Below are 13,831 nucleotides of genomic sequence, written 5' to 3'. Positions count from 1 at the left end.
TTTCTTAGTTTGTTTGTTCATGTTTGTTTATTCACGTTCTTTGTCAAGTATCATGTTCTTTGTCAAGTATCACCCTATCTCCCTTTCTCTCTGGAAACATCTTTAGATAAGAGACACCAACAGTGTTAACCTAGGAGGTGTTAGGTTTGCAGGATCACCATTTAGTGGAAATGTGTTGTTTGGGCCATGAAAGAAGGTAAAATAAAGACTCTTTAATTAATGATTATTACAAATATCAGTCAATTCTTGTTGCATGTTCTGAAGATTCATGGGCCCGCTGGGGTAGCCTAGTGGTTAAGGCATACACTCGTCATGGCGAAGACCCAGGTTTGGTTTCCTACATAGCCGCAATGTGTGAAGCCTATTTCTGGTGTCTCCCGTCGTGATGTTGCTGGAATATTGTTAATAGCAGCGTAAAACCATACTCACTCACTCATTGATTTATTGTAAATACATTAAAGGTAATAGAGATATCTAGTATATGGTTGTCATGTTAGGTACAGCTTTAAACATCCACATTGTAAGCATAGATGTTTTTGTGGAACTACTTTGACCATATGTGGTTAACGATTGTCTTGTTACAAGACAACAGAAAAGACTTGATTGTAGCATGACCCAGAATTACCAAGGAGCACAAGTCATGAGTAATTTAGATTAATCATTGGGAAGGACCCTTTAATGGATGGGGAAAATATTGATTTTGTTACTTGTTTGGATTTGTTTGTCAGTTATCCCAAGAGCATCAAAGATATAGGTTTGGCCTGTGGACATCAGCAGAGAATGTACCCATTTTTTCAGTACAGCTCAGTTTGAGGGTTTGCCAGGATACATCTGGTACACAAAGCTGACAATAATACCCATCGATCAGGAAACAAATGTTTCAAACTATATTATAAGTAAATTATCGCCAACACACTAAATAAAATCATGCAGGAACTTTTCTTCTGTTTAATAGGATTTATTTAAAATCATTCTCATTTCAAGTAATTTAAAAGGACGTTTTCTTGTATTTGGAGGGATATACTGCCTGTTGTCCCTATTCTGTTAGGGTTGCAGTTGGTACACATACTTCCTGGACTGATAGTGAGATGGGTTGGCTTAACAAATGTTACCGACGTATGCGCTTGGCTATTGGTATTGGGATTGACATGCCACAGTGTCACATGCTGGATTGATTGCCCTGGCTGACATTGTTGGACTGACGTAACTGAAGATTGGACTTAATGCCACCATCTGCACTCTGACTATTCCAGGCCTATATTACAGTAACCTGTCCATAAAGTCACTAGACGTGATCAATCTCCAAAAGACATTATAATATCGTACTTGCTGCACCTTGCCCTCTGCCCTGTGTAGCATTTTATATGTTGCATACAATGGCTCAATAATGTTAGATATTCATGGGGAGAGTATCTTAGCAAGAATAAGGGAATGAGAAATAAATAGATTATGATTTGGTATATTCAACAGGAATTGTCAAAGTTTTTGTCCTGCGTGATGGCATGACTGATGCAAAATCATGCAAAATGACAACAGCATTATCATCATTTCTGACTATATGTCTTGGTTACAATGAAAAACATAAAAACAAATAACAAAACATAGATTTTCAGAATGTTTCTGATTACTAACATGGCACATTTATGTATGTCATCCCTGAATCAACAAAAGTCCCCAAGAAATCTCTCACATACTGATATCCTTGGACATTTTGTAAAAGTCACCAGTGATGTTCTACATCAACATGTTTGTACAAATTTGGTGAAGGTCTGGTGAAAAAAAGAAGTCATTTCTGGTGTTCCATTAATAAAAGTAACTCTGGTGTTTTTATGTAGGGAACTTAAACTACCAGTACTGTGTTTAGCGTAAGTGTGAATACACAAGCAATTGGGTCACTGCATTCCACATAACCGGTAATGTAAATTGCTTAAAATGTGCGCCACACTAAAATTCGTATCCCTCCAACTTCAAAATGCGAATTTATAAGAAATGAATTTCAGATTGTGTTCATTTACTGGAGTAGGAATGCTTTGAACGCTTGAATTCTAAAGGTGCTCCACTCATTACATGTTTTACGCACACACCACCCCTAGAAAGTTGTAAATTGATTTAAGAATGCTCACTATACACAAGAAAATATGGTGAATCTAAGTTATCCTGATAAATATCTAAGAGATTGCAGCACATGTTCCCATTCATTTTACAGTATATCCAAATACTATTGCAGTAGTAGAACTGCTCACCCTGCCTGTGCCGCCATGGTTGCAATCAAGAAGTAGGAGTGTGCTGGTATTGGGGGGAAGTGAAAGAATGTGTGGCATGTTGTGGAGGTGGAAGACATTGGCATGACTGGTGCCATACTGCACCTTCCTCTGGCTGCCTTCTCATGGCTTATCTATGTATATTGTCATTGGATAGTGATACTGAAGAGTTCAGATCACCGGACTTTGACATTTTAAAGTTTGCCAACTTGATATTTTTGAGAAAGTACTTGCCAGACATTACAACCTGAGACTGAATATCATAACAAAGGATATAAAATAAGAGGTGCAGCCAGACTGACACAAGCTTTTGTTGTTGATTAGTGTATACACGACTTGCAAGGGTGACGAGGACTGTCCGTCAACATCATGTTATGCCCGGTAACAACTACATCGTATCCCTTCAAGAATTCACTTGGTCAATAAAAATGTGAAATTTGAGGTAAAGTATCAGTAGACAGGATGATTTACCGTATAAATTGTATTTCATGTTCTCCTTGGCATTGTTTTATATGCAGAAATTAATAATACTGTCTGTATTTTCTCATATTCTAGACTTTTGTAGGTTTCTACTATAGTCATTTTGGATAGTGGTAGGTTCCAGGTATATGGCAGGAGATTGATGTGGGTTTCTACTATGGTCATTGTGGATAGTGGTAGGTTCCAGGTATATGGCTGGAGACTGATGTGGGTTTCTGCTATGGTCATTGTGGATAGTGGTAGGCTCCAGGGATATGGCAGGAGACTGATGTGGGTTTCTACTATAGTCATTGTGGATAGTGGTAGGTTCCAGGTATATGGCAGGAGACTGATGTGGGTTTCTACTATAGTCATTGTGGATAGTGGTAGGCTCCAGGTATATGGCGGGAGACTGATGTGGGTTTCTACTATGGTCATTGTGGATAGTTGTAAGTAACAGGTATATGGCTGGAGACTGATGTGGGTTTCTACTATAATCTGTAACAACAATTACCACCTTCTAATATTTTTTGGTATAAGGCAGCCTTGGATCGAAACCCACCCTTCATTTCTCTGTGCATTTCTCTATCCAAGATAGCAGGAGACATTTGGGTTGATACCATAATAAATGATAGTTTGTTTGTTTCTTTTTTAACACTGCCCTCAGCAATATTCTAGCTATATAAAGGCGGTCTGTAAGTACTTGAGTCTGGACCAGACAATCCAGTGATTGATATGTATCAACCAATTCAGTGAGCCTGACCATTCCGACCCTTGTTAGTTGCCTCTGGCGACAAGCAAGGGTTTCTGAAGACCAGTTCTAAACCGAATCTTCACGGGTCTAATAATGGATAGTGGAAGGTTTCCTGTAATATTGTGATGTAGGTTTTCGCTCGGTCAACTGTGTCATGGTGAAATGAGGTGTATAATTAAGCCTGGAGCTAGCAAACCAGTTGTCAGTATACTGAGAATAGCTCTTCTCCATAAGGGTGCAGTTCCACCATAACAGCTAGGTAATGTCCAAGAGATGTCCCCTTTGATCCTCACCCATGGCATATCTGCTGAAAGATATACGTTTTATAGGTTAATGCTTCAGCCAACTATTTAGTTATTCATGATTATTACTTTCTGACTGCTTGTACTTGAGTAATGAAATGCAATCAGCAAGATGCCTATTGTGAACAATCTACATTCCATTTGAAGTGAAAATTGGCTAAAGAAGCAGAAGTCTTTTTTCAAGGCATTTTTGGGGTAGAGTTAACAATTTCAATCTTTCCCTATGTAATTGCTCCTTACTGCTTAGTCATTTATGATCATAAAGTAGGAGACAGTTGACTTTGTTTTACACCTACTTTATTAGACATGCGAATATGTAGGCGTCACTAATGTACACCCTGTGCAAGTCTATCTTATTTCCTGGCCTGGTATGTTAATCTTCTCCCTGATCACAGCGGGTTGATAATGATGATTACGTGCATCTAGCTTGGACTGTTCACAGAAGGATTGCCTCATGGGAGTTAAGCCAGGCGTGTGAGAGAATGGTTTCCTGACAACTGATTAGATTTACTGGATTCTGTTTGAGGCTTTGAATGGATGGAATTCTGAAAAATGCAGATGAAACACAGTCAGTGTGTGGCATGGGCTCCTCAGTGCATTATTGATCCTCATGAAATTATTCTAGGCCATCAATATCATATGTTCTATAAGGTCCCCCAGTGAATCAGGTGAGGCTGTGACAATGAGTAGGCATGCTGAGGACAGTGGCTCAACACAGTAAATGCTGTACATCAGTAAGGGGCCTTTGTCCCTCTTGCTCTGTTGTACAGCACTCACTCATGCAACTAGCTGATTAAATTACAACATTTACTCAAATTAAAAAGTCATGAACTCAAATTAGAGTATTTGATTGACCAGAATTGGCAAAACATCAATATTGTGTGCGGTAGTTGCAGTAACTGTGGAAACATTATTCCTAAAATGAGAGTAGCACTGTTTAAGTAATGGTCTTGCATGGTTTTCATTCAAAACTAGGAGGAAAAGGAGATGGACCGATTTATTTTGAGCCAGTTTGAACTCTTTGAAAGCAACCAGAAGGAAATTTTTCTATATGAAAACACTTAAACCCATATATTGTAAATGTTCTTTTTCTTTGCAAAAGTGGTACATGGTTTTGTCTTTGTGGAACTGTTTTCTTTGCTACAAAAACATAACATGTTGTTAAGTTGTATTTTTTTAATACATGTATGTTGGTTTGTATCACAATGCATTGGGTTTTTTGTTCTGAATATCTTCCGGGGCAGCCAAGTGGCCCAGTCATCTAAGGTACCTCAATCCGCCGTGCAGAGTTGCATCCCTTGGACAGGACACAAACCTATGATTGTGGGTTCAAATCCCGGTTCGCCCCAATTATGTTTCTTGGTTTGTCAGCACCATACCCATGCTTGTAGGTTTCACTGAAGTGGTAAACATCTGAAACCTGCATCACTTCGGGCTTTCGTCCCACATTAAGCTGACACACTGCGATATAACTGGAATACTGTTAAAGCTGTGTTAAACCCAACTCACTGAATCTCTTCCTGTACTTGTAAATGTATCAATACAAGGAGATCTAATACATGTAATATCATACAGCAAATCATGCAGTACATTTGAGCAGCCTGTTAAACCAGCTGGTAAAGAGGAGTTTGATGTTGGGGAATCAATGGGGATATCAAATTAGCTGCCACAAATATGCAGTGTGTTAGAGAAATGTGGAGATTATCAGATGACATGGTTCTTGTCTCCTGCTGTGTACAATCATTCCATTTCCAGCATGTCTAGTTATTACATGATAAGCTCTCTTCACCTAAAGACAGATACAACTTTCCAAAATGGTGTGTTAAACCAAAAAGCTGTTTGAATATGAGGCATCAATTACAACCCCACTTGAATGAATAGAACAACACCCTAAGATAGGCAGAACAACCCTACTGGAACAAGGAGACCAACACCCGAACAGGCAGAACAACCCTACTGGAACAAGGAGACCAACACACTGACAGGCAGAACAACCCTACTGGAACAAGGAGACCAACACCCGAACAGGCAGAACAACCCTACTGGAACAAGGAGACCAACACACTGACAGGCAGAACAACCCTACTGGAACAAGGAGACCAACACCCTAACAGGCAGAACAACCCTACTGGAACAAGGAGACCAACACACTGACAGGCAGAACAACCCTACTGGAACAAGGAGACCAACACACTGACAGGCAGAACAACCCTACTGGAACAAGGAGACCAACACCCTAACAGGCAGAACAACCCTACTGGAACAAGGAGACCAACACACTGACAGGCAGAACAACCCTACTGGAACAAGGAGACCAACACCCTAACAGGCAGAACAACCCTACTGGAACAAGGAGACCAACACACTGACAGGCAGAACAACCCTACTGGAACAAGGAGACCAACACACTGACAGGCAGAACAACCCTACTGGAACAAGGAGACCAACACCCTAACAGGCAGAACAACCCTACTGGAACAAGGAGACCAACACACTGACAGGCAGAACAACCCTACTGGAAAAAGGAGACCAACACCCTAACAGGCAGAACAACCCCATGAGAACAAGGACTGACTTTGTTGATGCATGTCATCGTATCCCAATTGTGTGGATTGATGCTCATGATGTCAATCAAAGGATTGTCTGGTCCAGACTTGATTATATACAGACCTTCGTCATATACTTGGAATATTGCTGAGTGCGGTCTTAAACAACAACACTAGAACAAGGAGACCAACACCCTAAGATAGGCAGAACAGCCCCACTAGAACAAGGAGACCAACACCCTAACAGGCAGAACAACCCAACTGGAATACACAGAACATCACCCAAGAAATGTAAACTTGAAACTGTCAAACTCGAAATATGCCAACTTGAAGGCTATTTATTGAAGCTTTCCTGACAGATTTCATGTTGTTCAATAATCATCTGTTATATCTATATCAACTTGCTAACCTTGAAATATCAATGACAAATTCTTGATACGACATTGTGCACTGTCGGCTGCAGACAGACCAATCAACGGTCCTGTTTCAGATTATTGACTATCTAATGTTTGCTGGACCTTGGCCAGCTAATATGCAGTGTGTGTTTTTTGCCAGTAGTCTTACCAGGTTGGACCAGGTATTTTGACACCCAGTTATGGCCCAATGTTAGATCCTAGCTAAGATAATGACGAAGCAGGGAAATTACCCACACCATGACTCCATGATATGTGAGTCATTGACATCTACTTATTATGTTCACGTAATGCATGTTTACTCAGTGTTTGAAAGAGAATTCTTTCTGATTTCCTCAGACCTTCCTGCTTATGAAATTCGAGGTCTGAGTCATTCACCAGGGTCACAAGATTGGTTTCCATGACACAGATCTGAGACTTGTACCAGTCATTTCAGTAGGTCACGAACTGGATTGTTGATTATGCCAGGATTGGCAACTTAATCACAGTAACAATAGTGCAGTTGGTTCAGACAGCAGGGTTGCCTTGTAATGTGGTTAAATCATTTAGCCACACCTATTTGAGAAGTGTAATCTACTCCTTGCATAGTGTGGAGAGAAGAAGCGTGCCAGTTAGCATATATTGATTTGTGGAGAGCGCCACAGCCAGGAAAACTCCCCTGGTCTCAGAACACGCTGGATGTTCATAACTCACTGCTATCAATTATTCAGAGAATTCGAAGCCACAACTGGATTTGGAATATCTATCTTAACTGTGTACGACCTTGCTTTCAACTGACTGCTGTGGAGCTTCCTTGTTACTGCTGCTGACGTGGAATTCTGCTGTTTGGTCGAGACAAAGGTCATTGTTGTAACAATTGGCAGAGGTTTGGAAGCTAGCTTGGCGGGGTATGAGTAAACTGTGTGTAGTTTGTTGAACTGATATTTGACCAATCCTGCTCACACCATCATCTAAGGCATAATTGCAGTTTGTAGTTGTGCTACTTTTGTTGGAGGTGTATCAGTGATCTTATGGCAGTCTCGAAATTCTTCTTGCATTTGAAGTTTGTTGCATCTGCTGCTGCTGTCTTATTATCCTAGCACACTTGTTCAAGAAGAGAATTGTGAGCCAGCCTCCGCTTCTACATGGAGGAAATTAATCTGAGGCTGGAGAGAGAGTTCTAGCTCTGGGAAGCAGACGCCATCAACCCAGATCTGTCTGTCACCATTGTTGACTGTCTTCTGAGTCAGGAACATTTCCACGGAGCGCTGGTGTTTCCATGGTTACCAGCAGGTGCCACTCCCAGCTCCATCTGTTGGAAGAAGGAGCTGTTTCTGGTGATTCTTTGGTAGGTAGGGGTGAAGCCAAACCTCTGACACAGATGTCTGAGTATGCACTACAATTATTGCTATTTCAGTTGCTCTTTGAAGGTAGACATACACAAGTATTGGTATGCATTATCATTCCTTCGAGTTCACTTCATGTCATTCTACTATGACACTGACTATATTCCTATTTTCTTTTATCAGTAGATGCTCCTAAATTACATTAAATGTTATAGCTACATTTGGCTATTACCTAAGCATGCATCATTTATTAACTAATGTTCTGCACCCAAAATTAGATATGTATTGAGTCTTTATGGTTTACGGAATTCATTAGCTAATGATTCTACTGGGTTAGTAGTGAACCATTTTTTGTGCTTACGAAAATGTGCTTGATTTTCAGAATGGTCTTAATTTGATGTGTTTAAAAATGTTTAAATTATTTACAAGTTCTCAAACACTCATAATTATCATCTCAGCGATGGGGTAGCTGATTGGTTAAAGCATTTGTTTGTCATGCTGAAGGACTGGCTTTTGATGCCCCACATGGGTACAGTATGTGAATCCCTTTCGGTGATATTGCTGAAATATTGCAAAAACTGGCATTTTACCATACTCGCTTTTATCTTCTCAGATCATTCTATGTTAACAGCTTTGAAGGCATCACCCTTCTATATCTTCCATCATGATATGAAAATATATAAGATCCATTCATAGAAAAGAACCATAAAGGTGCACCAATGTACAATTCTTGTTCATTCAGTTTTGTTACAAAAAAGATATTATTCAAGTGCATAAAAGTGAAGATGGCAATTTGTTTCGGCATCTTGTTCCCAGCTGTCTGGAATATAGTCATTATCAGCACATTCACATCGGCCACTGTGGATCCACATTGTGGTGTGTCATAATGCCTTCAGAGCTGTGTTCATTAGTGCATGAATCAGTTGTTGATATGTTGCAAGATGAATAACTGATGTTGTCTCAGTGTTTTATTTGCTGGCATAATGGTGTCTTGTCTCTTTTGTTATCAGCAGTCCCAACTGCTCTGTCTGAATATTTGCTCAGTTTCATAGCATGTTGTTACCATGCAGCTCTTCTGAGACTAACCAGTACCTTTGAATTCAGTTTAATGGGATTCCTATTTTGAGGCCTGTTTGAGAGATGATTACAGATGAATGATGAAATGACAAATTCACTTGAAGTCACAGTTCATGGTGTCTGACTCACTGATTTGAGTTAACTAAATCTATATCTTAGTCATTCTATGACTTTGGTGCTTTTTTTCAACCAATCAATTCTTGGCAAGATCTCAAAAAGCAAGATCATCCCATCCAGTTGCAAGCAATGGGATCTTTGCGAAGTCTTTTCGATTAGGTTATTGCTTAACCCTTTCCCAATGGGTAGCTCATTCTCTGCACAGACTATGAAGACTGTATTCTAAAAGTTTGTTGTTTGATGTCATCTATAGCAATTTTAAAGTTTATTGCTGTTTGTAATATTTAAATTTTCCATAAAGGTTAATTTGTGTAGATGGAAGAATCACATAAAGACATTAAACATGGGTTAAATAAGTGAGACTTCATGTCAAGTTAATTCCCGTTAATCCAAATGGTACAGTTCCTGGTGAAACAAATGGTAGGATTGGTGATTTCCACCAGGAGTTACTCAAGAGGTTCTGGATACCATTCCAGACAACAACCCTCTTCATTTATCATTTATTATGGTTACAGAGTTAGATAAATTACTTAAAAATTAATATTCCAGCTATTTGATTGCCTGTAGGTAATCAAATCTGGATCATGATTGATATTATTAGCATTGTCCCACACCCTGGGGTTACAATGACATACAATCAACCAAGTCACTAAGTCTGACCACCCAAGCTATTACCGGTCAGTTCCCTTGTAAGGCTGAGGTTGCTTGGGTCTACTGTAACCTTGAATCCCCACAGGGATTACTGTAGCCCAAGGCAATAAGGGGATTGCTCAGAATACTCTGGCTGTTCTAATATGCAGAGGGGCGGTCGGATAGCCTAGTGGTTAAAGCATTCGCTCGTCACGCCGAAGACCCGGGTTCAATTCCCGACATGGGTACAATGTGTGAAGGCATTTCTGGTGTCCTCCACTGTGCTATTGCTGGAAAATTGCTAAAAGCGGTGTAAAACCATACTCCCTCACTCACTCACTCTAATATGCAGACAATAACATTTCAAGAGATCAGTTTTTATTGTTGGTATAAGGATTATTCAGATTACAGATTATTTACATTGACATTCCCAATTAAGTATACACCTGTTTGGCTTTTATGTAGAGAATTGACATTAAAGGCTAATTCATGGAAGGAATTTTGAAATGGAACACAGCTTTTCATGTATTCCATTTTCAGCTGACCTGACTGAAAGTTGGAAGTGAGCTTATGTCATGATGCATTGTCCTTTGTACATCTACATGTCTGGTTGTCCTCTGTTGACTTTTACATTTTCAAAATCTCCTCTGAAACTACAAGGCCTATGTAGCTCAAACTTCGTGTGAATGATGCCAGCTATGGTGCCTCTGAGATTAACTCGTTATTAACTCAGGGAAACTTCCATATTTACCTCCCTTGGTGAAACATCAAGCTGATTGTGTAAGCAGATAAAGTAGAGGAGGCAGTGTTTATCCAACACTGAAGCCAGGTAATAACTGGCATAACATCTTCCTGTACAGTATTCCACATGGCTGTGGTGAATGCTGGGAGTCTGGTGTCTGGCCAGCTCTGTCAGAATCATTCATTAAAGATGTGATAGGGGAGATGGGATTGGGTGATGATCTGGGAGTTTGGATGGAAACAGCTGCTGAATAGGTTTAAGTAGATGTTGAGGAATGAATGAAAAAATATTTAGTCAGCTATTATGCAAATACCTGCTGGATTAGATCATCATTTTATGAATGAAAATATATTTACTGTCAGCATGACCAGGTAATGAGAGAATTATGCACAGCCGGTATAAAATGTGTGGAGGTGGAATTATTCAAGTTCACTTAACAAAAAATTATTGGGTATGGCTACACAATGCAACTGGATATTGTAATTGAAATCATTTCCCACCAAAACTGTGCCTCGCTCTGAACCAGGGAGCACTGATATTGCAGCCGACACTATCAGCTGTGTGCCAAGAGAGTCAATCATGTCCTAAATGTCACTTATTGTTACTGAACAATGTAATGTTTCTTGCAAAATTAGGTTGATTCTTTGATATTTGTTCAGAAATCAGGTCTTGTTAAGCTGAAATATTATTTCCATATTTTGACAGTTACTCCCAGCATCCAGGCATTTGATGCATTGTGACATGGACAAAATGATGCTGATATAGTGTACCTACATCATTCTCAGTTTCATAATGACACCAGGCACAGAGATGATATCTCCTTGACTATTTCTTTTCTCCTTTTTTTGCATCAACATAACAAGGTTCTTAGGGGCATGATGCATCCAATTGTGGCAAAATAAAACACACAGGAGAGCACAAATAAGTGCAAAATGAAAGCACCTGAAAAGCATAATACATCCTAAAATACCTGAAAGAAATATTCCAGTAAGTAATCTAAATGGAATAAGAGAACTTGTGATATGGAAGGTGGCACCGAGACTTGAAGATGGTATCAGTATTCTAAAGTCATCCAATCGCTGTAAACATTCTTCAAACAAATCAAGAGGGATAAATATGAACACAATGAATCATGCATAGGGTACTCCATATGAAAACCGAAAAGATAACCACTGATGCAAAGAAAGTTGCCATGATAAAGCCAAAAAGCAAAAAGTGCATACCTGTACAACTTTAAACATGCAAAGCAGACAACATTGTTTACCAATCAGAGTGCCAGATGCTGTCATGTGATCAAAACAGTTGTCAGCTTCTGATTTACAAATGTATGCTTCATCTAATTAAAACAAATTATCCATAACATTTAGAAAAATATGTTACAATCTTCAAGTGTCAACAGTGAATCAATTTTTCAGCTTATTTGTTGTTTGTGTCAAGGGTTATTTATATTGTGGGGTTAAGTATTTGGTCTGGCTGTTCCCTTCTGTTACCATTTTGGAGGTGTCAGTTAAATGGCTGTAACTACCCACATATTGCTTATTCCGTCTCTTTCATTACCTTTTCATGTGCCCTTGTGACCAACGATTGGTGAGAACATAAAAGGGACTCCATCCACCATTTGAGATGGATAGAACCTATATTTTTCTGGAGAGTTTGACTGTCTTCAGGGAAATATTGTTGTCATCTGACTACATCTGACACCTATATACTCATCACAGCGTTGAATAGGACTATCTTCAACAGTTGGAAAATGAATAAGGAATGTTCAGGTGACCATGGATATTAAGCTTGATACATTGTTATCTACACATACCATTTAGTGAGGTAGGTGAATGACATAAGAGCATTTAATTTTCCAGAGGATGTGATATGTCACTGGCATAGGCTTCTATATTGTATGTAGATGAGGCTTTGAGCTGTGCTATGATAAGAAACAGCCTAGCATCATGTACACTGTTGTTCAGATCGAGAGTTGAGCTTGGGAAAAATGAGACTTCAGGAAGGAATTAATAATGAAAAGTTGATAGTATAGCCTTTGTGATGATTAATGAAGAGCCAGTCTATTAAGAAACAGATGGACCTGGTGTGCATGGATTCATACAATACAGTAAAATACAATATTAATTTATTCAGAATGTAGGCTTTTCAGTCTATAATTCTCAATATAAGCAGTTTATGTCATAAATAATAATACATATTAACAAAATACAACATACAGCTAACCTCTCGGCATTTACCTTACCCAAGTGATTACATTATATAATGTTTCCATTTATAGATAGATACCTTTACAGATTCGAGTGACTTTAAGTGATATACTTTATAAAACAACATTCATAAATATGAAACAAATTCATCTCAGTAAATACATACAAAAACATTAATCTATCCAATTCTTCCTTAGGATAAAACTGAAATATAAGAAAGCTCCTACTTTCCAAGTTTCCTTTTCTCTGTTACACATGTTTAATACAGTATTGATACATAAGTAAATGTTAGATTGCTGTAGATATTTCTCTATGTAACTGCTATACATTGGACAAATATAACAGAAAATCTTTTTCATCTTCCAATAGGGAGATATATGCTGTAGAATGACAATAACGACAAAGTCACTCTTCTCTTGGAATATTTTCCCACCTGCTCATCTCCATGTGTAAGTTATGACATTCAAATCTAAATCTACTAAGTGCCTTTTTAAATTTGGAGCATTTTATGTTGGAGAGATAATTTTTATATGAAGAGATGTTTTATACTTCTAGTTTATGATTATCACAAATATTAGATTTCCATTCCTGAAGGTGCATACCTTTGAGTCGTTGATGAAAAGCAGACAAACGTATTAACAATAACTTTGTCCAATATGTGATGGACTTTTCCATATAAGTCACTGTCCCAACTCTTCCAACACTGCCTCATTAATAGTTTTTCTTCATAATTTGTTGACAAAAGTGAAAAAGAACCCTCTCAACATTCTCTGTATATTGAAATCCCCATATTTCAGCTCCAGTGATCTCGTGTAACAAGTCGGGCATTAATTTTCCACATGCCTAGTTAAAATATGCTGGCATGGTTAAAATAAGTTGCCTTTAGATCACATTAAGAAATCACATTTATCTAAATGAAAATATTGTAATGTTTATTCTTTGAACCTAGTTACGAGTATAAATGTACTTTGTATATTTGATTTAAAGTAAACTGAACA

At 38.6% G+C, this 13,831-nt stretch overlaps 1 protein-coding gene across 5 annotated transcripts in view; it reads left to right on the top strand.

Annotated features, from left to right (window-relative positions):
* Nucleotides 1–13,831, top strand: part of LOC139465645 (voltage-dependent L-type calcium channel subunit beta-1-like) — a 67,910-nt gene that overhangs the window by 28,208 nt on the left and 25,871 nt on the right. Inside the window, exon 1 of one of the 5 annotated variants that reach the window (XM_071247374.1) lies at nt 7,308–8,062. The exons of the other annotated variants lie outside the window; for them this stretch is intronic. Coding sequence (XP_071103475.1) covers nt 7,994–8,062 — 69 coding nt within the window. The 5' untranslated portion in view covers nt 7,308–7,993. Of the gene's footprint in view, nt 1–7,307; nt 8,063–13,831 lie in introns of those variants that run through there. 5 annotated transcript variants of the gene reach the window in all.

Source organism: Haliotis cracherodii, unplaced genomic scaffold, assembly GCF_022045235.1.
Source record: "Haliotis cracherodii isolate W230 unplaced genomic scaffold, xgHalCrac1.p SCAF_18, whole genome shotgun sequence".
Lineage (NCBI taxonomy): Eukaryota > Metazoa > Mollusca > Gastropoda > Lepetellida > Haliotidae > Haliotis > Haliotis cracherodii.
This window is presented reverse-complemented; position numbering and strand designations above follow the sequence as displayed.